This window comes from Callithrix jacchus, chromosome 13 (genome assembly GCF_049354715.1).
Source record: "Callithrix jacchus isolate 240 chromosome 13, calJac240_pri, whole genome shotgun sequence".
NCBI lineage: Eukaryota > Metazoa > Chordata > Mammalia > Primates > Cebidae > Callithrix > Callithrix jacchus.
The window spans coordinates 39,811,416-39,837,702 of NC_133514.1; the positions used below are offsets into that span (position 1 = coordinate 39,811,416).

The 26,287-nt window shown below is 43.6% G+C and overlaps 2 protein-coding genes across 2 annotated transcripts; one reads left to right on the forward strand and one right to left on the reverse strand.

Moving 5' to 3' along the window:
* The first annotated feature begins 925 nt into the window (after positions 1-925).
* Positions 926-17,548, forward strand: HTRA4 (HtrA serine peptidase 4). Its single transcript, XM_008979357.5, has 9 exons — positions 926-2,709; positions 3,007-3,106; positions 4,567-4,771; positions 6,057-6,251; positions 7,333-7,365; positions 9,436-9,550; positions 10,273-10,330; positions 10,718-10,813; positions 16,286-17,548. Exons 1-9 carry the CDS (start codon positions 2,205-2,207, stop codon positions 16,446-16,448), a joined length of 1,470 nt encoding a protein of 489 aa, XP_008977605.1. The 5' UTR covers positions 926-2,204; the 3' UTR covers positions 16,449-17,548.
* TM2D2 (TM2 domain containing 2) lies at positions 17,180-26,001 on the reverse strand. The gene is made up of 4 exons (XM_002756971.7): positions 25,710-26,001; positions 24,818-24,905; positions 22,191-22,306; positions 17,180-20,194 (listed from the first exon to the last, which is right to left on the reverse strand). Exons 1-4 carry the CDS (start codon positions 25,934-25,936, stop codon positions 19,981-19,983), a joined length of 645 nt encoding a protein of 214 aa, XP_002757017.3. The 5' UTR covers positions 25,937-26,001; the 3' UTR covers positions 17,180-19,980.
* Positions 26,002-26,287: the final 286 nt, after the last annotated feature.

Consider the following 26,287-nt stretch of genomic DNA (forward strand, 5'->3'; position numbering starts at 1 on the left):
TTATTACTATTTTTTATGTACAGGGCCTGGCTATGTTGCCCAGGCTGATCTCAAACTCCTGGGCTCAAGTGATACTCCTGCCTCGGCCTCCTAAAGTGCTGGGATTACAGGTGTGAGCTACTGTGCCCAGCCAGAACATTGTTAATGTAGTTCAATATCAGATAAATTATTATTGTTAATGAAACAAACTCTAAGGGCATTCTCATTCCAAAACTGTATTTCAAACTTCCTTTTTTGTCAATATTTAATACCTTCTGGCCAATTTTAAACCATAATATTTAATTTTTTAATTTTTATTATTATTTTTTGAGACGGAGTTTCGCTGTTGTTACCCAGACTGGAATGCAATGGCACGATCTAGGCTCACCGTAACCTCCGCCTCCTGGGTTCAAGCAATTCTCCTGCCTCAGCCTCCCGAGTAGCTGGGACTACAGGCGTGCACCACCATGCCCAGCTAATTTTTGTATTTTTAGTAGAGACAGTGTTTCACCTTGTTGACTACGATGGTCTTGATCTCTTGACCTCGTGATCCACCCGCCTTGGCCTCCCAAAGTGCTGGGATTATAGGCGTGAGCCACCGTGCCCAGCCAACCATAATCTTTTAATGTGAACCAAAGATGGTACGTATTTGACCAGTGCAGTTAGTTTTAAATGTATACAATTGAACCAAATGGAAAAAATAGGGTGGAAACAGAGTATAGGTTAGTGACTAAGTGCATAGGCTCTGGAATAAATCTGAGGTTTAAAGGAACTAAAAAATGTACTGCATTTTCTTTGTGGAATAAAAACCTCACCTGAGCTGTGCTCTTTTCATAAGGCTTTTTAAGTGGTCTTGACCCACTGTGTATAACAGTATTCCAGGTGGTCTTCCTTATGGCTGGATAATGCCATCCATTAATCTTTAATTTTTATTTTTAGAAACAGTGTTTCACTCTGTCACCAGGCTGGAGTGCAGTGGCCTGATCATGGCTCACTGCAGTCTGGACCTCCTGGGCTTAAGTGATTCCGTCCTCACAGCCTCCCAAAGTACTCACATTATAGGTGTGAGCCACCACGCCTGGTTTTTTTTATAGGCGTGAGCCACCATCCAGTATTTTTGAAAGCTTCTATCAACTTGCTTATTCAGGGTCAGCTGATGGTTGGCAAAAATAATTTGGCCCTTAGTGTTAAGTGAGAAGTCATAAGGGTATTGAGGCATACATTATAGAGATTGACCTCGGGTCAGAATATCGGAGTCATATATCTATTTCTGAGTCGAATTCTCAGCTCCCAAGAGAAAGAAAGTAGTTTTAAGGTCCAGCTTTTTAGTCTATTTGAAGCAAAAGCTTTTTCTTTTCCATTTCCGAATATAAATATACACTTATATGAGCTAAAAGGACCCCATGAATAAACAGCAGCTTTAGTAGTTGAGGAGTGGAATTTAGTAGGTTTGTTTTCAGTATAAATCAGATAACATAGGTGGAGGTCACAGCATTTTGGAAATTGAGTGTCCCACGTGAACTTTGTTTATAAACTTCTGACAAGTTGGAAGTGGACAGGTTTGTTAAATCTTGTCTGCCAGCACCCTTTTCTTCCTTTGTTCCTTTTCTTCTCCGTGTTACTGCCTGCGACAGCCAGTCCTTCATGCTAGACAGAGTTCAGATAAAGCACATGTTTGGCAAAAACATACTGTTTGACCTCCTCCCCCTCTGCTTATGAAGGGGTAGCATGATTCTGTGTTTTAAAGCAGTGATGTTTTCAGCTGTGAAATGCACTTGCTGTAAGCACTAGGCTGGGTGCATGGAAACTGTTACGCTTCTCATTTTGTGTGATCTCCTAATTGGTATGTAGCAAAATTTTTCTAAAACTGTTTTGTGGCTTGTTTTGTAATAAAACCATGTGAAATACTGAAATATGGTCGTGTGTTTTGCTAATACTGACCTTCTGACCTTTAGGTGAGTGAGCTTTCTTATCAGTCTGCCCCCATGGTCGGTTTTAGGGATTTCACAAGGTAGGTTCCCACTCCGGGTAGTGCTGGAGACCTTCCCTTCACTGCCTGGGGGAGGACCTGGCTCCGGGTAGGGACGGGGGCGGGTGGTGGGGAATGTACGGGTGTGTATATGGAGAGGTATGCCAGGCTCTGCCCCTTAAAGTTTGGGGGCCAGCGGAGGCGGCGCCATGGCCGGGAGAAAGTGTCGCTCATTTAGGAGCGTTTGCAGGTCCAGATGAAGTCACTGAAGAGTGGAAACGAGGAAGGAAGAAGGATGATTAGACCTCAGCTTCGGCCTGCTGGGCTGGGACCATGCCTCCTGCCGGGGCTACTGCTGCTCCTGGTGCCCGTCCCCTGGGCCGGGGCTAAGAGGCTACACGCCCAGCTGGCGTGCCCCGCGGTCTGCCAGCCCACGCGTTGCCCCGCGCTGCCCCGCTGCGCGCTGGGTACCGCGCCGGTGTTAGACCTGTGCCGCTGCTGCCGCGTCTGCCCGGCGGCCGAGGGTGAAGTCTGCGGCGGGGCGCGGGGCCGGCCGTGTGCCCCGGGGCTGCAGTGTCTCCAGTCGCTGGGCCCCTGGCTGCCCAGCACCTGCGGCTGCCCGACGCTGGGGGCGGCCGTGTGCGGCAGCGACAGACGCACCTACCCTAGCCTGTGCGCGCTCCGGGCGAACAACCGCGCCGCGCGCCGCCGGGGCGAGGTGCCAGCGGTGCCGGTGCAGTGGGGGGACTGCAGGGATACAGGTGAGCCGCGGGGGGCGCGCGCCCTCGGGACGCTTTCTAACTCTGGAGGAGCGTATAGACACAAGACTTCACTGCGACCGCACAGTTCGCGCGGGGTCCTCCTGAGTCATTTGCCTCCTGGACTCGATCTCACTGTTCCCGATTTCCTTTCTTACTTAACAGGGGCTCTTTACTGGCTGCTGCGTGGTTTCTCCCCATGCACGTTTTGAACACTGTCTTGCCTTTAACATTTTCCCAACCAGCATAGCAGGTCTGGTTCCCTCGAGGCGTACCCTTGAGCTGGTATTTTTTGAATAGGGACCAGGAGCGCAGGCCCGCTCAGGAGCAATTACAACTTCATCGCCCCGGTGGTGGAGAAGGTGGCGCCATCGGTGGTTCACTTGCAGCTGTGGCGCAGGTAAAGGGGGAGGAGGAAGACCTCTTACTGGCCCAGCTAGTGGTTCCTGCCTGCGTACCTGCGCCAGGCCCTTCTCAAGCGTCATTTAATCCCAAAAAACCGCTGTAAGGAAACTGAGACGCAAAGAGGTTGAATAACCTGTTCAAGGTCATTTGACTAACGAGCAGAGGCACGCGGATGCTGACTTCCAAACCCGAGCTCCCCCTGCCCCCTTAGGTAGCTGGGGCTTTTCCCCCGTCCTTGCACAGACAAAATTGAAGGTCAGATATAAGAGCTAGTAGGCATTTTCTTTTCTTTGAGACAAGGTCTTGCTATGTCTCCAAGGCTGAATTGCAGTGACAGATCACGGCTCACTGCAGCTCCATCTACCGGGCTCAAGTAATCTTCCCACCTCAGCCTCTGGGGTAACTGGGACTACAGGCATTGCCACCACACCCAGCTAATATTTGTATTTTTTGTACAGATAGGGTCTTGTTAAGTTGCCCAGGCTGGTCTCGAACTCCTGAGCCCAAATGATCTGCCACCTTGGCCTCCCGAGGTGCTGGGATTATGGGTGTGAGCCACTGCACCCAGCTTAGCAGGCATTTTGGTCGTGATATTGCTCAGCTCCCACTTTGCATGCAAGGAAATCCAGACCCAGAGTGCTGTGTTAATTTGTCCTACCTCATGAAGCCAGTTGCTGGTGGAAACTAAGCCAGAATCAGAGCCCTTTGATTCTCTCCTGACAGGGTCCTTGATACTGTGGTAGAAGTCTGACTTTTGCCTATAATATTAGCATTAGGTTCAGCCTTTTTGTAGCAGAGAACCCACGGATTGCTACGCTAACCAGCTCTGAGGAAGCAGTGTCCCTGGAAAAGGAGAGCTAGAGCCAGCTCTCAACCATGCTCACAAGAGATGGCCGGGTCCATGTACATGCATAATTAATACATAGAGAAAATTTACACATAGCCAGGGAAAAGTGAAATGTCTGAGAAGACTGTGATGGAAGGCCAGGCATGGTGGCTCACTCCTGTAATCCCAGCACTTTGGGAGGCGGAGGTGGGTCGATCACCTGAGGAGTTTGAGACCAGCCTGGCCAACATGGCAAAACCCTGTCTCTACTAAAAATACAAAAATTTCTTCTGATTGTGGTTTTGAAAAAAATAAAAAAAAAAAAAGAAAAGAAAATACAAAAATTAGCCGGGTGTGGTGGTGCATGTCTGCAATCCCAGCTACTTGGAAGGCTGAGGCAGGAGAATTGCTTGAATTCGGGAGATGGAGGTTGCAGTGAGCCAAGATCTTGCCACTGCACTCCAGCATGGGCAACAGAGTGAGATTCTATCTCAAAAACAAAACAAAATAAAACAAAACTTTGATGGAGGTATGTTTAATAAGAGTGAAGTTCTCTTGACTCTCAGGTTATATGGCTGTATCCACTACCTTTCTTGCCCTCTGTTGACACTGTTGTCTTGTGGAGACAGGTTACTTCCCGGCAGCAAGCCCGTTCCTGTGTACAGTGGCTCTGGGTTCATAGTGTCTGAGGACGGGCTCATTATTACCAATGCCCATGTTGTCATGAACCAGCAGGGGATTGAGGTGGAGCTTCAGAGTGGGGCCCACTATGAAGCCATTATCAAGGATATTGACCTTAAATTGGATCTTGCGGTGATTAAGATTGAATCGAATGTGAGTATTTCAGGGCTGAGTCAGAATCTGCATATTTGGGGATTTTTATCTATTTGCTGATATCTTCTGCCCCACTACACTCTCATACCATATCTCTTCTGTCTAGTATATGCTTTTCTCTGGTTTCTGTTCTTTACTCTCTCTTTTATTTGCTTCCATGCCTGTCTGTATTTCTCCCTTTCTTTCTTATTTTCTCTTTCTTTCCCTCCCTCCCTTCTTTCTTTCCTTTCTTTTTTCTTTATTTCTTTCTCTCTCTCTCTTTTTGCTTCCTTCCTTCCTTCCACCCTTCCTTTTTTTCGGTGAGACAGTCTCTCTCTGTCACCCAGGCTGGAGTGCTGTGGCTCAATCTCAGCTCACTGCAACCTACACCTCCTGGGTTCAAGTGATTCTTCTGCATCAGCCTTCTGAATAGCTGGGATTACATGCGCCCATGACTACACCTGGCTAATTTTTGTGCTTTTAATAAAGACGGGGTTTTACCATGTTGGCCAGGCTGGCTGGTCTTGAACTCCTGACCTCAAGTGATCCACCCACCTCGGCTTCCCAAAGTGCTGGGATTACAGGGGTGAGCCACTGTGCCTGGTCCCCTAACTGTTTCTATGAACTATCAAGCAGTCTTTTTTTTTTCCCTCCTTCAACTGCTTCAGGGAAAATTATCTCTCTACTTGTCTTAGGATATCAGAAATTACTGCAATGGACTCAAAGCTGCTAAGGAATACTTTGAAGTCCTTGCTACATATAGTACTGGTGGTCTGCACACCAGATATATCCACATGGTGTCTGAGAGCTTTTTCAAAATTCAGAATCTCAACCTTCAGCCAGATAGATGTGCTGACTCAGAATCTGCATTTACATAACATCCCCAGTGATTTGCATGCACATTACAGTGTGAGAAGCATTGCCCTGGGTGATCTCCTTTCTGTTTGTGGCTTATTCACTTTGACTGTTAAGATTTGAGCTGGAATGATGCTGAATAAATTGCTAATGTCACTTTATGTTCATTAGTGACTTCACTGGCTGTTTACTAATAGTAATTTCTACAAAGTAATTATTTTCGATCTTAGAAATGATCCTAGTTATCTTAACAATTGAGAGCTTCGCAATAGATGGACTTTGAGGAAGAAGTAGAAGGCAGTCATAGAACCTGTGTGAGTGAGTGCTTCTCAGGTGGTAAGGGCCAAGGTGATAGAGACAGCGTCATATATGTGTTAGACACACACGGTCAACTCTGATCTTGATTTCTTTACACTTTCTGTCTTCCTCATCCCTCTTTGGCCACATGCAGGCTGACCTTCCTGTACTGTTGCTGGGAAGATCATCTGACCTTCGGGCTGGAGAGTTTGTGGTGGCTTTGGGCAGCCCTTTTTCTCTGCAGAAGACAGCTACTGCAGGAATTGTCAGCACCACCCATCGAGGGAGCAAAGAACTGGGGATAGAGAATTCAGATGTGGACTACATCCAGACTGATGCCATAGTTAATGTAAGTCACTTAGGACAGAGGTGCCCAACCCTCGGGCAGGGGACCGGTACACGTCCATGGCCTGTTAGGAACTGGGCCATGCAGCAGGAGGTGAGCCACAGGCAAATGAGCATTACTGCCTGAGCTCTGCCTCCTGTCACATCAACAGCGGCATTAGATTCTCACAGGAGCACAAACCCTATTGTGAACTGCACATATGAGGGATCTAGGTTTCATGTTTCTTAAGAGAATGTAACTCATGGCTGATGATCTGAGGTGGAACAGTTTCATCCCAAAATGCTTCTCCATCCATGGAAAAATTGTCTTCCACAAAGCCAGTCCCTGTGCCAAAAAGTTTGAGGATTGCTGACTTAGGAGGCCTATCCTCAGGTCATACAATATTGGCAGTTCAGTGAGAAGAAAATGTCAGAGTGACCCCTTTGGTCTTTTGGGGATATCCAGGTTTGGTTAAATCACTGTAGGAGGAGTGGAATGCCACTTTGTTAGAGTCCAGCCTGTCTGATGTGATCATTGGCATCTGTGCTATTGGGTGGTCTGTTGTGGAGGTCACCCTTCCTGTAAGAAGGTGGGGATTCCTTGGTGGGGCAGGGTGGCTCACAGCTGTAATCCCAACATTTTGGGAGGCTGAGGCTGGCAGATCATGAGGTCAGCAATTCAAGACCAGCCTGGTCAACATGGTGAAACCCTGTCTACACTAAAAATACAAAAAAATTAGCTGGGTGTGGTGGCACAGACCTGTAATCCTGGCTACTCAGGAGGCTGAGGCAGGAGAATCGCTTGAACCTGGGAGGCAGAGGTTGCAGTGAGCTGAGATTTCGCCATTGCACTTTAGTCTTGGTGACAGGGTGAGACTCCATCTCAAAAGAAAAAAAAAAGAGAGAAGGTGGTGGTCCCACTGCTATTGTTCTTTACCTATGCTGACTTCAGTATTGGTGATGATAGGGGCACAATTTTGCCAGCCTGGGGGGGAAAGGAGCTTACTATAGTGGGCTGCTTTTGGTAAATTGGGAGTTATGTATAAAGAACAAGGGGAAATGTATTCATTGGCTTCACTGATGTCTTTTTCAAATTCTGCTTTTAGCAAGGGAATTCTGGTGGTCCTCTGGTGAACTTGGTAAGTGACCACTTTCCTTGTTGCTTCATGTTTCTTCTTAACTTTCAAAGACTTTATTAATTCCAGGCCAGGGATGGTGGCTCACCCCTGTAATCCCAGCACATTTGGGAGGATTGCTTGGGGCCAGGAGTTCGAGACTAGCCTGGGCAACATAGCAAGATACCATATCTACAAAAACAGAAAAAAATGTCTTTACATATTCCATGATGCAGACTTGGGTGCTACTCTTGTGTAGAGAGCTGAGGAATGATGCTTTTCTGTTTTTGGACCTTAAGTCAGTAGTAGAAAAAAATTCAAGATTGTTATCCTGGTGTGTGATCTCATCCCACTGAAAACACTAGGGTTCTAGCTTCAGCTTCCTTTGAATTTTTTTCTCTTCCTCATGCTTTCTAGTTTCATTGGCTAGTTACTAAAAGCCCTGAAATTTATTTATTTATTTAATAGAGATGAGGTCTCACTATGTTGCCCAGGCTGGTCTCAAACCCCTGAGCTCAAGTGATCTCCTCCCTCCTTGGCCTCCCAAAGTGCTAGAATTACAGGTGTAAGCCACCACTCCATGCCAAAAGCCCTGGATATTAAACCCAGACTTATGCCAAATGACCAGCTGTGCTATGAAATGTAGCTCCTTGAAGGTCCCCTGATGCTGCATATGAAGAACTGTCTCTCATTTAAAAATGCTAATTACATAATGTCCAAATTTTTAGTCTTGACCTCTTGACCTGCTTATAGGTGAGAGAAAAGCCATAACCAGCACTCTTGACTGCAAGTGAGCTGCCTGCCTCAGTCTCCCAAATACATTGCTCTTTCATGTATTCTTAAATTGTATTCTGTGTCCCTAGTGGAAATACCAGGGTTTCCAGTTGCTCAAATACGTGTGGAAACCTAAGAGAGTGCAATGCTGTTTGACATACAGCTTGTGATCATCTTCTCTGAGTCCCTTTGCACTGATTGCTTTTGGTTCCTGTTTAAATATTACATTTGCTTTTAGAATGAATAGTATGCAAAATGATGGGTTTTTTAAATTCATAGCATTGCATGTAATTTTTATTTGTTTTGTTTCTGCCTTCTCCATTAGACAATGAATTTACTAGAGCATCAATGAAGTGCAGAATTTCAGGCCACACTCCAGACCTACTGAATTACAATCTGTAGTTTAATACAACCAGCAATCTCTTTTCTGGCCAGGTGCAGTGGCTCACTCCTGTAATCCCACCACTTTGAGAGGCTGAGGCGGGTGGATCATCTGAAGTTAGGAGTTCAAAACCAGCCTGGCCAACATGGTGAAAGCTGTTTCTACTAAAAATACAAAAAGAAAAAAAAAATAGCTGGGTGTGGTGGCACATACCTGTAATCCTAGCTACTCGGGAGGCTGAAGCAGGAGAATCACTTGAACCTGAGAGGCAGAGGTTACAGTGAGATTGCACTAATGCACTCTAGCCTGGGCTACACAGCAAGACTCCATCTCAAAAAATAAATAAATAAGAAATCTCTTTTCTGTCCTTTCCTATTACCTAACAAAGGCTGAAGGAAGATGAGGTACATAAAGAGGAAAATATTTTCTACCTCATCCCTTTAGCTTAGCAAAGCTTTGTTCTCTAAGGTCAATTTCGTCAATTTTTCAGAACAGTTTCAATGCAGTGTTGCTGACAACCCCACAACTTTTTACCTTTTTCATGTTTATTTTTAGTTTCAGTTAAATAATTAAAAAGGCAAATACTTCTTGTCCTTCTACCTGTGTCAAAATACAAACTGTGGCTCACTTTCAAAGTCAATGTAACTTACTAAAGAAAAATATGAGCTCAAGATTTTTAACAATCCTCAGCATCCTTGATCCTTTGGCCATGAAAAGAAGATAACTTCTGTGCATGTACAGTTACCCTTTGCTGTTCCATCACACTATTTGTCTTAAAAAGGAATATCCGTTGCTCTCTTTTGAAGATGTGCAAAGTTCGTCTTGGCCTTGTTTTCTGACCCTAAGTAACTAGCTTCACTCCTTCCTCTGCTGGTTCTGGTCTTGCCCTCTTCAGTTTGCAAAACTTCATGACTAAATGATGTCCCCTCCCTTGCCAGGACGGTGATGTGATCGGCGTCAATACATTGAGGATGGCTGATGGAATCTCCTTTGCAGTCCCTTCAGATCGAGTTAGGGAGTTCTTGGCAGAATACCATGAGCACCAGTTGAAAGGTAAAGCAAATTGGGTTTTTTTGCGGGACTCTCCTCTTGTGCTTTTCAGAAACACTCAATCGTTTGTGGTGACAGCCTTTTTTTTTTTCTGAGACAGACTCTTGCTCTTGTCACCTCGGTTGGAGTGCAGTGGCATGATCTTGGTTTACTGCAACCTCTGCCTTCTGGGTTCAAGCAATTCTCTTGCCTCAGCCTCCTGAGTAGCTGGGACTACAGGCACCCACCACCATGCCCAGCTAATTTTTGTATTTTTAGTACAGACGGGGTTTCACTATGTTGGCCAGGCTAGTCTTGAACTCCTGACCTCTAGTGATCCACCTGCCTTGGATTCCCAAAGTGCTGGGATTACAGGCGTGAGCCACCTTGCCCAGCCCAGAGACAGCCATCTGAATTCTGTAGATGACTGGGTTGCTCATTTGTACTCAGCTTCTATAATGGTGGTTCGGGCAGCAATATTGCAGGACTAGGCACAAGCCAAGCATGAGTTGTACTGAGAAATATTTGGACTGAGCTAATGTGGAAATGAAACCCAGGGCTGGAGACAGAGAGCTGGGTGGAAGGAGAATAAGTGCTAATGACAGAGGTTCCCTGAAGCCTGTGTTTCATGCAGTAACCTGAAAGGACAGCTATGATGGCAAAGAGATCCTGGAACGTGGGTGTCTTTTAAACTGTGCTAACAGGAAAGTGGTTTTGTTGTAACACATCATAACTTTCCTTTCCAGGAAAAGCGTTTTCACAGAAGAAATATCTGGGTCTGCAAATGCTGCCCCTCACTATGCCGTAAGCCTATGTTTGAATATGTCTGGGTTGTTTTTCAGAGGCAAAAACTGTAGCTGCAGAGTCTTAGCAGAAAAGCTGAGCCATGTGGGCCACACTCTTGTGACACTAGGCCCTATCTGTCTCAGGGTTATGTATCTGCCTCTGCCTTCGTCAGCACTGACTATACATAGTTTATTTCACTGTGGCTCTATTTTATAATGTCCAGTGTTTCTAGGCTTTGGCATAAAGGCTCACCCTGCACCTCCAGGCTGATTAGAATGATTGTGATTAGCTCGATGGAGTCTTCCTAGACCCCTGTGAACCTTGAGCAGAACAGACTCCTACTGAGAGTTCCAGGCTTTTACCAGGGCTAATTCATTGTGTTCCTAATCTTCTCACTTCCCTTAGCCTTATTCAAGAAATGAAAATGCGTGATCCAGCTTTCCCCAATGTGAGTTCTGGAGTTTATGTATGTAAAGTGATCGAAGGAACATCTGCTGAAAGGTAAGAGAAGGGCAGGCCTTTGTCGTCTACCTTTGCTTTTTCTAGATGTGTGCCATGGTAAAACGCATGGAGGGTATATAGACTTGGTCTAACCAATACAGTGGCCACTACCCATATGTAGTATGTACTGGACCCATGAAATGTGGCCGGTGTGACTGAGGAACTGAATTTTGAATTAAATTAAGTTTAATTTAAATAAAAAAGCCCGGGCTGGGCACAGTGGCTCACGCCTGTAATCTCAGCACTTTGGTAGGCCAAGGTGGGTGGATAATCTGGGATCGGGAGTTTGAGACCAGCCTGGCCAACCTAGTGAAATCTTGTCTCTACTAAAAATACAAAAGTTAATAGGCATGCCCAAATACAAAATATTTTTCTGTGAAATGTTTTGGAAGAACTGCATTTAACTTTAATTACTGCATTGTATACGATATTATCAGCTGGGAGCAATGGCTCACGCCTGTAATCCCAGGACTTTTGGAGGCCAACATGGGTGGAACATTTGAAGTCAGGAGTTCAAGACCAGCCTGACCAACATAGTGAAACCCCATCTCTACTAAAAATACAAAAAAATTAGCTTGGCGTGGTGGTGCATGCCTGTAGTCCCAGCTATTTGAGAGGCTGAGGCAGAATTTCTTGAAACTGGAGGCAGAGGTTGCAGTGAACTGAGAACATATCACAGCACTCCAGCATGGGCAACAGAGCGAGACTGTCTCAAAAAAAAAAAAAAAAGATATTATCATTGTGTAATAGCATATTGGGGGTGTGTGTTGTTTCAAGTGGCTTTCAAAGACATGGGAAACAGAGTATAAAATACCTATTAATAATTTTTAAAATATCACATTATAATGATAACATTTTGGATAGGTAATGATAAATAAGATATATTATTAAAATTAATTTCATCTGTTAAACATTTTTAAAAAATGTGGCTACAAGGAAAATTTAAAATTACATATGTAACTTGCATTATTGTCTATAGGACAGTGCTGATGTGGACTTGGGTAATTATAAAGGCCTTTTTTGTATTTTGGGAGGGAGGTGGTTCTCTATAGTCTAAGAAGAGCTCATGTTATGAGTTAATAGCATAAGTTTCAATAAATTTGGCTAGGAATTCCCAACCCACTCTTTCCATATGAATAGTCATTACTTAATAATTATTAAGTGTTTAGTACCTATTAGGTATTAGTAACTATTAATTATTCATTAACAGGTTTTTTTTTTTTTGAGACAGAGTCTCACTGTTGTCCCTCAGGCTGGAGTGCAATTGTGTGATCTCGGCTCACTGCAACCTCTGCCTCCCAGTGTCCCGAATAGCTGATATTACAGGCACCCACCAGCACACCTGGTTAATTTTTGTATTTTTAGTAGAGACAGGGTTTCGCCATGTTGGCCAGGCTGGTCTCGAACTCCTGACCTTAAGTGATCCACCTGCCTTGGCCTCCCAAAGTGCTGGGATTATAGATGTGAGTCACCGCGGCAGGCCCATTAATAGTTATTATTAAGAATGGGAAGAATTTAAAGTGTTAAAATTTGAGAACATGTTTTAGGTTTTTATTTTTATTTTTTTCTTGAGATGAAGTTTCGTTCTTGTCACCTAGGCTGGAATGCAATGGTGCAATCTTGGCTCACTGCAGCCTCCGCACCCTGGGTTCATGGGATTCTCCTGCCTCAGCCTCCCAAGTAGCTGCCATTTCAGGTGCCTGCCACTATACCCAGCTAATTTTTGTATTTATAGTAGAGACAGGGTTTCACCATGTTGGTCAGGCTGGTCTCTAACTCCTGACCTCAGGTGATCCACCCGCGTTGGCCTCCCAAAATGCTGGGATTACTGGCGTGAGCCACTGCACCCAGCCATATTTTAGGTATTTGAAAATATATTTTTCAGCCGGGCATGCTGGCTTTCCCCTGTAATCCTAGCACTTTGCGAGGCTGAGGTGGGAGGATTACTTGAGCCTGGGAGTTCAAGACCAGCCTGGGCAACATAATGAAACCTTTTCTCTACAAAAAATAAAAATTAGGCCTGGTGCCGTGACTCATGCTTGTAACCCCAGTACTTTGGGAGGCTGAGGTGGACAGATCACTTGAGGTCAGGAGTTTGAGACCAGCCTGGCAAACTTGGTGAAACCCTGTCCCTTTATAAAAAGTACAAAAATTAGTGAGGTAGTGCATGCCTGTAATCCCAGCTACTTGGTAGGCAGAGGCCATAGAATCGCTTGAACCTGGGTGGTGAGGTTGCAGTGATCTAGCATCACGCCACTGTACTACAGCCTGGACAACAAAGTGAGACTTGCTTTAAAAAAAAAAAAAATACAAAAATTAGCTGGACACAGTGGCTTGCACCTATGGTCCTAGTTACTCGGGGAGGTTGAGATGGGAGGATCACCTGAGTCTGGGCTGTATTGAGCTGTGATCATGCCACTGCACTCCAGCCTGGGCAACAGTGAGACCCTGTATCAAAAAAAAAAACAAAAACCAAACAAACAAAAAAGAAACTACACCAAAACTCTACAAAACCCACATTTTTCTTCAAATTCTGAATGACAATATCAGAGGCTAGGACTAAGACCTGTGTAATGAAGCAAAGGCTAGAAGAGCTTCCAAAACAAAGTTCTCCAGCTGGTTTCACTGTTGTTTCAAAACATTAAGTACTGTGGGAAGAGGTAGCTTGTCCTACAAATATCGTTCTCCTGGGCTTCTCTTTTATACTTCTTCATTATACTTTTCTCACTGTTTTTGTTTTTCAGGAGCTCAGGAATCTGTTTAGATTATGGCACCACTTTCACTGGGACTTTCCCCCTAGTGAAATCAGAGAGCACTAACTGTTCAGCATAGCTGTCATAAGTCTCATGTCACTAAATTTGGGTTGTCCCTGGCTTTTCTGGACTTTCCTCATTCCTGCTCTGCTCCACTCTTCCTCCACTTCCTTATTTTAAAGTTCTAGGTTCAAGGCCAAAGCTATTTCTTTTCTTTTCTTTTTTTTTTTTGAGACGGAGCTTCACGCTTGTTGCCCAGGCTGGAGTGCAATGATGTGATCTAGGCTCACCGCAACCTCTGCCTCCCACGTTCAAGGGATTCTCTGCCTCAGCCTCTTGAGTAGCTGGGATTACAGGCATGTGCTAGCATGCTTGGCTAATTTTGTATTTTTAGTAGACATGGAGTTTCTCCATGTTGGTCAGGCTGGTCTCAAACTCCTGACCTCAAGTGATCCACCTGCCTTGGCCTCCCAAATTGCTGTGATTACAGGCGTGAGCCACCGTGCCCGGCCCAGCCAAAGCTCTTTCTTTCAGCTAAGTCCTTGCTACTCAGAATGTGGTCTGTAGACTAGTGTCATTAGCTCGGCAGGGGCTTGTTGGAAAGGCAGAATCACAGGTCCCACTTTTGATCCACTGAATCAGAATCTGCATGTTTAACAAGATTCTTAGGTGATTCATATGTATGTGAAAGTGCTGGAAGTTGCGGATAAACAGAAATTGGGGCTGGGCATGGTGGCTCATGCCTGTAAATCCTAGAACTTTGGGAGGCTGATGTGGGAGGATCGTTTGGAACCAGGAGTTCGAGACCAGCCTGGAAAAATCAGCTGGGTGTGGTGGCATGTGCCTGTAGTCCCAACTACTTGGGAGGCTGAGGCAGGAGGATCATGTAAGCCCAGGATTTTAAGGTTGCAGTGAGCCATGACTGCTCCACCCTACTGGTTAAGAGACTGAGAGCATGTCTCAAAATAAACAAATCCATTCTTTCTGGCTTTCACCCACTTATACCTAATAATAATGATAATTACATCACTAAAATTTTTACTATGTCTCAGGCACTATTTGAAGTGTTTTATTTTTACTTTTTTTTTTTTTTGAGACTGAGTTTCACTCTTGTTGCCCCAACTGGAGTGCAATGGCCTGATCTCGGATCACTGCAACCTCCACCTCCTAGGTTCAAGTGATTCCCCTGCCTCAGTTTCCCAAGTATCTGGGATTACACGCCCAGCAAATTATTGTACTTTTATTAGAGGCAAGGTTTCACTGTGTTGTCCAGGCTAATCTTGAACTCCTTACCTCAGGTGATCCTCCCAAAGTGCTGGGATTATAGGAGTAAGCCACAGCTCCAGGCCTATTTGAAGTGTTTTATACACCTGTTTGTGCTACCTACAGTTTTATGATATAGGTATTATTTTACAGAGGAAGGAGCTGTGGTACGGATAGGTTAATTAACTCGTAGAACACAGTAAATGAGAGAGCAGAGAGCAGGGATGTGGGTCCTGGCTTACCCCTTCTATTATCCTGCTTTTGTGGCTGCTTTTTTGTTTCTGAGCGGCAGAGTGATTTAGTGGCAAGAAGATAGGTTCCCAAGTCTGATGAAATCCCGCTTTAGCCTCTCACAAGTTGCGTGACGTTTTTTTGTGTGGGATTTCATCAGACTTCATTTGTCCTGTCTGAGCCATAGTCCTCATATTTAGTGCATAGTAGGTTATTAGTAATAATTTGTGGGTTTTTCTCTTTTCTGACTCATAGCAGTAGTATGAATTAAGTAAGCTATCTATAAGTTCTTTCTTTGTACTTATTGGTCCCAAGTCGTTCTCCTAAACTGTACTTTTCTAAGGTATTTCTTGCTTTTAGTTCTATGCTTAAGCTTCTCTTCACATCCTCTTGCTTTAAACTTCCTTTTTAAACCCCACATATCTTGATGATCAAACCACATTATCATTCTTCCTTGAGCTTCCCATTTCTGTTAAATGCTGTCTCCTGGAGTCATTTGCTCTTCCTTTTTCAGCCTATTTTCACCTTTAAGACAAATCACTGGCACGGCTATCTCTGTATTGTAGTATTTTTATTTGGAGCTGGTTTTGCTTCTAGAATATATAGTCTATGTGAAACAATTATGTTGAAGACAATAAAGTCATAACTTTGGGGAAAAGGAGCCTAGAGCCGGAGCTTGACATACTTAGACTCAGAAGTTGCTGGGTTTTTGATTTACTGGAAGCAAAATTCCTATAATGCAGCTCAGCATCCTTCTCAGCTCCATAAATTTGCGGGGAAGATGGGCAAGCGAGTGCACTGCCGGAATCAAACTGATCAGGGTTTAAGTGTCTGGGAGAAAACATATCACTTGGGCTTTTCACTTTGGCTGCTGGGGCTGGGAGTACGTTTGAAGTTTACAGAGGTCAGGGATTGATAGAAATTAAAAGCTGAACTCCCCATTCCAAACGAACTCCTAAAAATGGGAGGAATAAACTTCTTACATGATTCCAATAGGAAATTAATTTTGTAAAGGTAAATAGGACATTTGTCCTCCAGGTGACTTTTTTGCAGCATATTTTAGAATAGCCTTAAGATTTGGAAGGATTGAGGCTATTTCCGGATTTTTGTACGCTCAATGCCAGCAAAATAGTGCCATTAAGACAGACATATTAAATTATAGATGGGGATAAGTGAAATTTTTCTTAAGAGTTTCATGGTCTTTTTTTTCCCCTCCCTCTCTCAGCTCTGGATTGAGAGGCCACGATGTAATTGTCAACATAAATGGGAAACCTGTTACTACCACAACTGATGTTGTTGAAGCTCTTGACAGTGATTCCCTTTCTATGGTTGTTCTCCGGGGAAGAAGTAATTTGTTCCTGACAGTCACACCTGAAATAATCAATTAAATACCTTGCTTTAAAGTGGGATTATCTAAAAAAAAAAAAAAAACCCAGTTATATTACCTGGTTTGTATGAAGATGTGCCAAACATGGAGTTTTGTATGAAGATGTGCCAAACATGGAGTTTTTGGATCTTTTTCTTACAAAGAAAAATGGATGGTATCAACCCAAAGGCCCATCAGTGACAGACTGGATAAAGAAAATGTGGTACATATACACCATGGAATATTATGCAACCACGAAAAGGAATAGTACTCTGTAGGAACATGGATGGAGCTGGAAGCCATTATCCTTAGCAAACTAACACAAGAACAGAAAACAAAATACTGCATGTTCTCACTTATAAGTGGGAACTGAACAATGAGAACACATAAACATAGGGAGGAGAACACCACATACTGGGTCCTGGCAGGGGGTATGGTGGAGAGAGGGAAAGGGAGAACATTAGGAAAAATAGCTAATGCATGCTGGGCTTAACACTCAGGTGATGGGTTGATAGGTACAGCAAACCACCATGGCACACATAACAAACCTGCACATCCTGCACATGCACCGCAGAACTTAAAATAAAAATAAACAAAGAAAAATGGTCATCTTTTATGAAATTACAATTTAAAAAGGAAAATGGAGTTTTAAACACATACATACATTCTCAGGGATCATTAGGTTGGGGTATTATACTGTTGCTATGATGCCTGACTATGCAAAGTGAGAGAAGAACATGGTGCCAAAAAGTCTGGGGGAACTGATAACATTTTATTAAAGATAAGAAACAACTAAAAAACAGGCAGTTTCTAATTTAACCGTGAAAGAAGGACACTGTAGTATTTTAAACCTTCTATATAGCCATAAACTAGATATAATACACACATATACAAATAGATCTATCTACCAAAATTTAAGAAACAACCTGAATAAAGTGCAAAGGCAATCAAGTTTTAAGTAATACTCCTTTAGTGCATCAGGTTTTCAGGTTGTATCACATTTGGCCAGGTTTGCGGGGAGATGGAGAATGGGTGTTACTCAGAAGTCAAATGGAAACCGGTAACTTTGGATTGTCACACAGGAATATTGATGATTCTGAAATTAAATTACCACTCTAGCAGTAAGAACTTTTGTCTCCAGCAGCTTTTCTGACTGTGACAAGGGCATCTTCAGTAGTTTCCAGTCTTTTAGCCTTTTAACCAAGCTCTTTTCCCGGCAACATAAATGACTTCAAGTCTTGGAGCTGCCAAAGTTTTTCTTTCTTGAGACAAAGTCTTGTTCTTGTCATCCAGGCTGGAGTGCAGGGGCAGCATCTTGGCTTACTGCAACCTCCGCCTCCAGGGTTCAAGTGATTCTCCTACCTCAGCCTCCTGAGTAGCTGGGGTTACAGGTGGCTGCCACCACACCCGGCGAATTTTGTGTTTTTACTAGAGAAAGAGTCTCACCATGTTGGCCAGGCTGGTCTCAAACTCCTGACCTTAAAGGATCCATCTGCCTCAGTCTCCCAATGTACAGGGATTACAGGCTTGAGTCACTGTGCTGGGAACAAAGTTTTTTATTTTTTAAAGAAAACAAACTTCCGATGGGGTTATGAATATTTTTAGGTTAGAAAAAAGTGTGAAATGAGGCAGAACTTGATAAGGTTTAAAGTAACATCTTATTTTGGGTAATATTACAATTTGTTTTTATTTTTCAGACTTCCCTTATAAGTGAGTTTTTTTTTTAAAAAAAACTGGCATCCTTGAACTCTCTGAGACTCTTATTTGTATAAATTTATGGGGTGCAAGTACGATTTTGTTTCGTGCATAAATTGTATAGATGAACCCCCTTAAGTTCTATGAAAATTCCGTGTACATGCATTTTTCTGGGGAGAGGATCTAGTTTCTTCATGACCCATAAAATTTTAATAAACACTGACTTAGGGTATAGAGATTATGAATTAAAAGTTTACCAATTGTTACGTTATAAGCAAGGTTAAGGTCAGTGTGGTACAGAACCTTCAAGACAAAATAGGCTTGTCTGTTTTAATTTTTTTATACAAAATTGCCACATTTAATAATGTAAGAACAGTGATTATATTCATCAGGAATAATAAAGCAAGAAATTCTTAGGAGAGCTACAAAATGATAGAATGTATCCAGGGAAGTTAACTGTGATATCTGGTCTTAAAGTCAATTATTATGAGGTAAACTTCGAGTGAGGACTACTTTATTTCTAGAATTTGTAAGTTATTCTGAGTAACAGGCTCTTTCACTGACTTGGCCACATTGCCCACCTTTGATTTTTATTTTTTAAAAATAAAGACGTGGTTTCACCATGTTGGTCAGGCTGGTCTTGAACTCCTGACCTCAGGTGATCTGCCCGCCTTGGCCTTCAAAGTGCTTGGATTACAGGTGTAAGCCACCACGCCCAGCCTCCACCTTTGATTTTATATTAATAGTTCTTTCAACTTGGATTGCAAAGGATGGGAACTGAGCTTTTAAAACCATTTACAGTTTGGAACATCTCCTTTAATTCTTGGTGATTTGGGAATACAAAAGTGTGGCTGTATCTCTTTCTGACTGCTGCAGCACACAGGGAGAGCTTCAGTATTATGCTTCTTTTGAGAATGTGCTCAGTTTCTCTTTGCTCTCATAAATCAGGTCCCAATTTAGCAGAAGTATATTTTTCTTTTTGAAGCCACAAGACTCCTTACTTTATCTCACCTAATCACGAAGAATAGTTTTACAGAAACTTGTAGGAAATCTTATTACCATGGGCTGGTAAATGCAAATTTCTAACATGGGCTGGTAAATGATGATTTTTGGATTGGACAATTCTGCCAGGAGGAGTAGCTCAACTCACACGTCTGATGCCGCTGGCTTTCAAAACATGATTGGAATGAAGAAATTTTGTGCTGCATATACTGACTCTGGAACATAATGGAGACACAAGGTAGCTTAATAGGGTGGTTCATTTCAAATGACTAGATTTCTGCAAAACAAATATAATTTTTAGTTTACTCCCCATACTGAAAATACTCATATAGTACTCCAGGTTGGCAAAATTTATTCTGTATTTAAATTCAGAAAGTCAGACTTTCAGTGTGTATTACATTCCACGGCCATTTCCACTTCTGCTGAAGATTTTCATTGTTCAGCTTCAAATCTCCTTGCAGGAAGACTCAGGGTCACAAAAGGAATGTGGATACAAATATTTACTTGGCTCAACTTGTTAAATCCACTTGCTCCAAAGGACTGAACATATAGCAGTGTACAGAAAGGAAGACTCTGGAAACTCATCCACAGCTTATAAACTCGTCACTATCCTTTATGTTTTGTGCACGAGGAAAGGTACAAATTTGATTCCCACAACACTTTTTGCTTGTCATTTCTAGTCTGTAAGATAAAATCTGGGTTGAAATTCCAAAGTCCAAAGAAACCTTCTTAACCAAAACCTCAAAAGAGGGAAACTAACGTCAGGTCTGATATCAAAGAAGAGTTTTGAGCCTGTAGAGATGAATTCAAAAGACAGAGCTTTCACCTCCTCCCTGGGCCTTGATGGCAGCTCTTTTTTAGTAAACAGTGCACCAGTTGCTGCCATCACTTGGCATCAGCCCTCCAGTAATTAGCAAAATAAGGTCAACAAACCACCAAATCCCAAGTCCTCCAAGTGTCAACAGCTTCCCTACTGCCGTGCCAGTGTGTCCCAAGCAGAATCGATCCACGCCAAAACATCCCAGGAAGAAGGAGTAGAGTAAAGTGGTTATGAAGTAATGTCCGGTATACCTTGGTGAAAGGAACAAAAAGGAGGATGTCTGATTGCACAAAAATTCAAACACTTAAAGATTAGTGAATTTAACATAAGTGATGAGAAGGTGCAGTGGACCCTCTGTGGCCTTTTACCCTCCATTTTGTTTTCTTTTATGATATGGTCAGTGAGGTGAGAGGCTCAGGAAAAACCAAAGTTTATTATATTCATAGGTTCTAGAGACAGGAGGCACATGATGTTATACAGGGCTACCTGGCAAAGATACCTGGGGGTTTGAAAGAAGCAAGGGGAGGGTTTTAGGTCACTATCTTCCTTGGGGTTTCTGTAGGAACGGCAAGACTGGGCAGGGCAAATAGTTTAGAATTGGCTAGTCTGAATAATTTCAGCAGGCTTTAAGGTATAGGAGTGGTCCCTGGTTGCCTGGCACTTGGCCCTGAGAAGATTAAGTGAGAAGAATATTATTTACTGGGGTGTATGGGCCAGAAACAGAAGATATACGTCTGAACTAGTTTGCATATCAAAAGCTTGCTCCCTGTTGGGCCCTCTGCTATCTCCAAGAAATGACTAGCTTCAGTAAAGGCAGTCTCCTCATAGCCAGGAAGGTTTCTAAGATGTCAAACATTACAACGTAAAATAATTTTAAAAACTTTTTGACCAAGTCGTGGTGGTTCATGTCTATAATCCCAGCACTTTGGGAGGCCAAGGAGGGAGGAGCATTTCAGCCCAGGAGTTCCAGGCCAACCTAGGTAACATAGTAAGACCCTGTCTCTACAAAAAAAAAAAAAAACACCCAGTAACAATTAGCCAGCTGTGGTAGATTATGCCTGTAGTTCCAGCTAATCAGGAGGCTGAGGTGGGAGGATCACCTGAGCCTAGGGGGTTGAGGCTGCTATGAACCACATTTGTGCCACTACACTCCAGCCTGGGCAACAGAAAAGACCCCATCTCTAAAAAAATATATATATTTTTTATAATACACCCTCTTCACCCTTATTTTACTCTCCTTTAAGAATCTCTAGTTTGTAGAAGGTCGCAATAGATTACTTGCTAAGATATGGAGATCTCTAAGAACAAAGACCGACTTACAGAGTTGGACTGGACAAGAAGTCATCAAGCACATTTACACAACTGGCACCATGGCAGGAGGAGGAGTCTGGGCTCCCATCCTGCTCTGTAGAGGGTCTTTTCCTGAGACTCAGCTGGCTTCCTGCGTGTAGTTCTCTAAGGAAGCCCTGTCCTTAAATGAACACTGGATCTTCATTACTCTTTCCTGCTGTTTTGTGGCAGCTAAAAGCAAGGACTTCTTCATAAGGTTCTGCCTTTATACACTGTGCTGACATAGCTGCAGTTACTCTAATATTACTCGTCACAGCCATAGACTCTTTCAGTTAGCAAACTGTGTAAGGCAATTCTGCATCTTCAAGCAGAATTTACAGAAATAACCTTGATCCTTTACCTTTAAGATAAACTGATTTTCAGAGTGTGGAGCCCACACTTTTTATAATAAAACCTTTATTCCTGAAATACTAAGGTAATTTGCACAAGATTTATCCCTATTGTTGGAATTTTGGGGCTAGATCATATGGCCCAAATTTTGTAGATGAGGGATAAACTGAGTGTTCAAAGGCGCTTAGCTAGTTAGACAAAGAGACAGTTAGCACTTACCTTCTGGGCTCAAGGCCAGAATCCTCTCTACCATAAACATACTGCTTCTGTCAATGAATTATGCAGAATGGTAGTCACAGTCCCTCTTTGGTGCTTAAAAATAGTCATACCAAAAAATAACAATGAGCTGAGCACAGTGGCATGTGCCTGTTGTCTCAGATACTCGGGAGGCTGAGGCAGGAAGACTGCTTCAGCCCAGGAGGGCCAGGCTGCAGTAAGCTGTGACTATACCACTGCACCCCAGCCTGGGCAACAGAGTAAGATCCTGTCTCTTAAAAAAAAAAAAGACAAGGAAAATGGCTCTACCTCCAACCAAGTACCAACTACACCATTTAAAGTAACGCTTACTTTATACAAGGTTTATTTTCTCGTAGGAAGGTCCTAGGACTGGCACACTCAATTCCATCTAGGGCGTGGCACTGGACTGAAGTGTGTTCCACATCACTGTAGGCCTGACCGCCGAACTGTGGAATAACAACCAAGACCAAAATCAACTCACCAGAGCAACTGACACAAACATATATCTTTTTTTTTTTTTCTTTTAAATGAAACAGAGTCTCCCTCTGTTGCCCAGGCTGGAGTGCAGTGGTGAGATCTCGGCTCACTGCAACCTCCGTCTCCCCAGTTCAAATGATTCTCCTGCCTCAGCCTCTCAAGTAGCTGGGACTACAGGCTCACATCACCTCACCCAGCTAATTTTTGTATTTTTAGTCGAGATGGGGTTTCACCATGTTGGCCAGGATGGTCTCGATATCCTGACTTTGTGATCTGCCTGCCTCAGCCTCCCGAAGTGCTGGGATTACAGGCAAGAGCCACTGCACCCGGCCACAAACATGTATCTTTATATTCACTAATAAAAGCTGCCTCAGGATTACAATTATTCCAACAAGGTTGATGTACAGCTATGCTCAAGGGCAAGGAATTTAGTGACAAACTTCATGTGGTTTTAGATGAGTCCATATTAAATGTACATTGTTTTAAATAGACTCCTGCTTTTCTCTTCATGACTGGCTTTTTCAATAATACAGTTTAAAAAAAAAAACCCAAACACGCACAATGGCATTAAAAGCCACTTAGAAGAGATGCATACAATGCTTTACTTATCTCATATTCACAGGAAAAAGAGCATATAACTGAGCATTTGGGAGTGGGTATTTAAAAAGTCACTGCCTATTAGAGGTCTCTTTTATATCTATTATAAATGAATAGAATTAGGAAAAAACTCAGGAGATCATCTGACTCAAGACTCTATTTAGGTCATAAATGTGTATTACCTGATATCTGTGGGACATCTGCAAGTTTAAATTCCAGCCAAAAATTTCAGAACTGGAGCTCTTACCCTCTTGCCATTGCTTGACTGAATTCTAGCCGAGAAATCACAGATACTAATTTTTTACTAGTACCTGATATCAGTGCTTATTACTATGTTCATCGGCAAGTTCCTCAAAGGGAAGGGACTAGGAAATAAAAATGCTTGCAAGATAAACTCAATTTTTAATTAAAATGGGCAAAAGTGATTTCTATACAATATTAACTCAAACTTTTATCAATAATTATCAACAGTTAAAATTTCACTATCTTAAAAAATATTTCTCTATATATGATTTCAGTAAGAGTTGTCTTTTTAGTCCTATTACTGTCAGGTTTATTTCTCTGTGTCTGAATTTTTTTTTTTTTTGAGATGGACTCTCGCTCTGTTGCTAGGCTAGAGTGCAGTGCTGTGATCTTGGCTCACTGCAACCTCTGCCTCTTGGGTTCAGGTGATTCTCCTGCCTCAGCCTCCCAAGTAGCTGGGATTATAGGCACAGGCCACCACACTCAGCGAATTTTTTTTTTCTGTATTTTTAGTAGAGGCGGGGTTTCACCACATTGGCCAGGATGGCCTCGATCTCCTGACCTGATGATCCACCTGCCTCAGCCTCCCAATGTGCTGGGATTACAGCGATGGGCCGCCGTGCCCGGCCCCTGTGTCTGATTTAGTACAAAAAATGCTTTCCCATTATCCTCAACACCTGACCGAGTTTTGACTTGCATTTTGAAGCATAACAGGATGGTGAGTCCATGGTGGAGAGAAGATACATAAGCTTCATTTTTTTTTTTTTTTGAGACGGAGTTTCACTCTTGTTACCCAGGCAGGAGTGCAATGGCGCAATCTCAGCTCACCGCAACCTCCGCCTCCTGGGTTCAGGCAATTCTCCTGCTTCAGCCTCCTGAGTAGCTGGGATTACAGGCACGCGCCACTGTGCCCAGCTAATTTTTGGTATTTTTAGTAGAGATGGGGTTTCACCATGTTGACCAGGATGGTCTCGATCTCTTGACCTCGTGATCCACCCACCTCGGCCTCCCAAACGCCCGGCAATTATTTTTTTTAGAGATTGATTAGGAATGTATACCCAGCTTTAGGGATGTTATTAATGGAATGTAATAGCTTTTTTCCATTCCAAGAAGCCACTGTTAACCAAGGCTTCCCCTGGAATGCTTTAACGTCCTACAAAGACATACTGATAGACCCTATCTATCTCCTAAGGACATGGTGGAACCTGCTTGCCTGGAGAAAAGAAATGTCACTGGCAAGAGAAGCTCTGCCCCAGATGCATGTGTAACAAAGATACTGCCCAATCCATCATCAGTGTTGGAAAGTACATAGATTTTCTTTGGCTCTTTTAGGAAAGGTGCATGCCTTGAAGGGGAGCCAGGGGTGACATTTTAGTTTCAAAATCTGTCAATGGCCAAAGGAACCAAAGACAGCTTGGTCTTTGCACCTGGGCGGTTTTGGCACTGAGAGTGCTCCTTCATGAGGAAACCAAATGTCTTGTTCAGTCACTGGCCTTGGCCATGCTGGAAATTTCCAGTAACAGTCTTTCTGATGAAATTCTTCAAAAAACTTTGTACCTCTTATACTTTTAGGTAACAGCATGTAGACATTACTATTTCTTTATGGAAGGGTTTGCTCTTACCACAAAACAAAAACTCACCTTGAGACAACCATAACCAAGTTCCTGGGATGCAGTTGCATTTCCAACATGATCCACTGGGTCTTCACATTCTATAAATTCATCGGGTCTGTAATTCACCAGTAAGATCATGATCATCATCATACAGTATTTGCAAATCGCTGTTTGCATGCACGTAATCAAAAAAGGCAAAAAACAGTTCTTCACCAAATTTTCTAGGGTTCAGTTTCACTCTGCTGACCCCTTTCCAAGCCAATTAAACTGAAGCACAGCAGGTCAAATGGGCAGCCACCCAAATGAACCTTTTGTTGGAGAAGGGAGGTGTTTCTGGTCCTATTTCTATAAAGATTCTACTTCTGACATGGTTTCATCTCTTCAGTAGGCAAACAACCACAAGATTTTGGGGGCAAAATTTAAGTCAAAGGATTCTCAGTCCTCTTTGCATTTCTCAAATGCCTTTTCTTGTTTGATCAAAAAGAGAGGTTAAAAAATGGCGTGATTCTTCAACGGTAAGGATATTGATTGCTTTAAAAAAATGCCTTGTAGGCAGAGAAAAGTCATTTACTTCATTTATGCTTTATTCAGTACTGGCATTGATTCAACCAATATTATTCTTGGGCTAAAGGGCGCAGGGCAGAGAAAGCACAACCTTACGCCCTTCTTCCAGAGGCTATATGTTACTCCTTCCCAGTTCTCCTCTTTCGGGATCCCAAAGGCTCTGCCACTGACACACACGAGTTTTCCCTGCATGGGTAGTGAACCTGGGTCACGATATTTACCTCCCGAATGTTGACCACTGGGTTCTCCACGGTGCAGGGTCTGAAAAAAAAGCAGCCTCCCCTCCATCCCACCTTCCCCCAATACCCATATATCCCTGGCACACCCTCCACCTCCACCTGCCTCGACCACTTACAGGTATGAGCAGAGGATGACCGGAGACTGGGGGTCGCCATATTCCCAGCTCGCAGCACCCGCGGGCCCCTCCGGGTGGGCGGCGCCAGCGGATGTGAGCTCAGGCTCGGCGGTCGCATTTTGCGAGTGACTCCGAGACACACAATGCAGGAGAAGTAAATTCCCCAGCAGCAAAGCTGCCTGGCCGCACAGAAGTAAGTAACTCACAGGGCAACCACCCAGCACCATTTTCCTGGGCCCTGGAGCGGAGACCCAGCCACGACCATAACAACCCCAGTCGGGCAGCACAGACCCTATCAACTGCGTGGTCAGGCCTTTTCCGTGTAGCTCGGCTCGCGTAGCCCCGCCAAACAGCCAATGGACGCGCAACTCGACGCTCCGCCCACCTCCGCCAACCAACAGAAAAAGCCGAGCAGATGGGCGGGACTGCATCGCCCCCCACTTCTGCTTCTCGATTCCTCTTCAGGGTTTCACGCTCCTCCTTCTTTTGCGCTAAATGCATTCTCCAATCGGATCCGTCGACCCCATGGCGGGCGTGCCCAGGAGCCGACGGGGCGGGGTGGATATGACTGGCTGGCC

Coding starts and splice junctions, on each gene's coding strand:
- HTRA4 (XM_008979357.5), top strand. CDS start 2,205: ATGAAGTCACTGAAGAGTGGAAACGAGGAAGGAAGAAGGATGATTAGA. Junction 7,366..9,435: donor GTGGTCCTCTGGTGAACTTG/GTAAGTGACCAC, acceptor CTCCCTTGCCAG/GACGGTGATGTGATCGGCGT. Junction 9,551..10,272: donor CCATGAGCACCAGTTGAAAG/GTAAAGCAAATT, acceptor TTTCCTTTCCAG/GAAAAGCGTTTTCACAGAAG.
- TM2D2 (XM_002756971.7), bottom strand. CDS start 25,936: ATGGTGCTGGGTGGTTGCCCTGTGAGTTACTTACTTCTGTGCGGCCAG. Junction 24,906..25,709: donor GTCATCCTCTGCTCATACCT/GTAAGTGGTCGA, acceptor GGTGAATTACAG/ACCCGATGAATTTATAGAAT. Junction 20,195..22,190: donor GAAAATAAACCTTGTATAAA/GTAAGCGTTACT, acceptor CCTTTCACCAAG/GTATACCGGACATTACTTCA.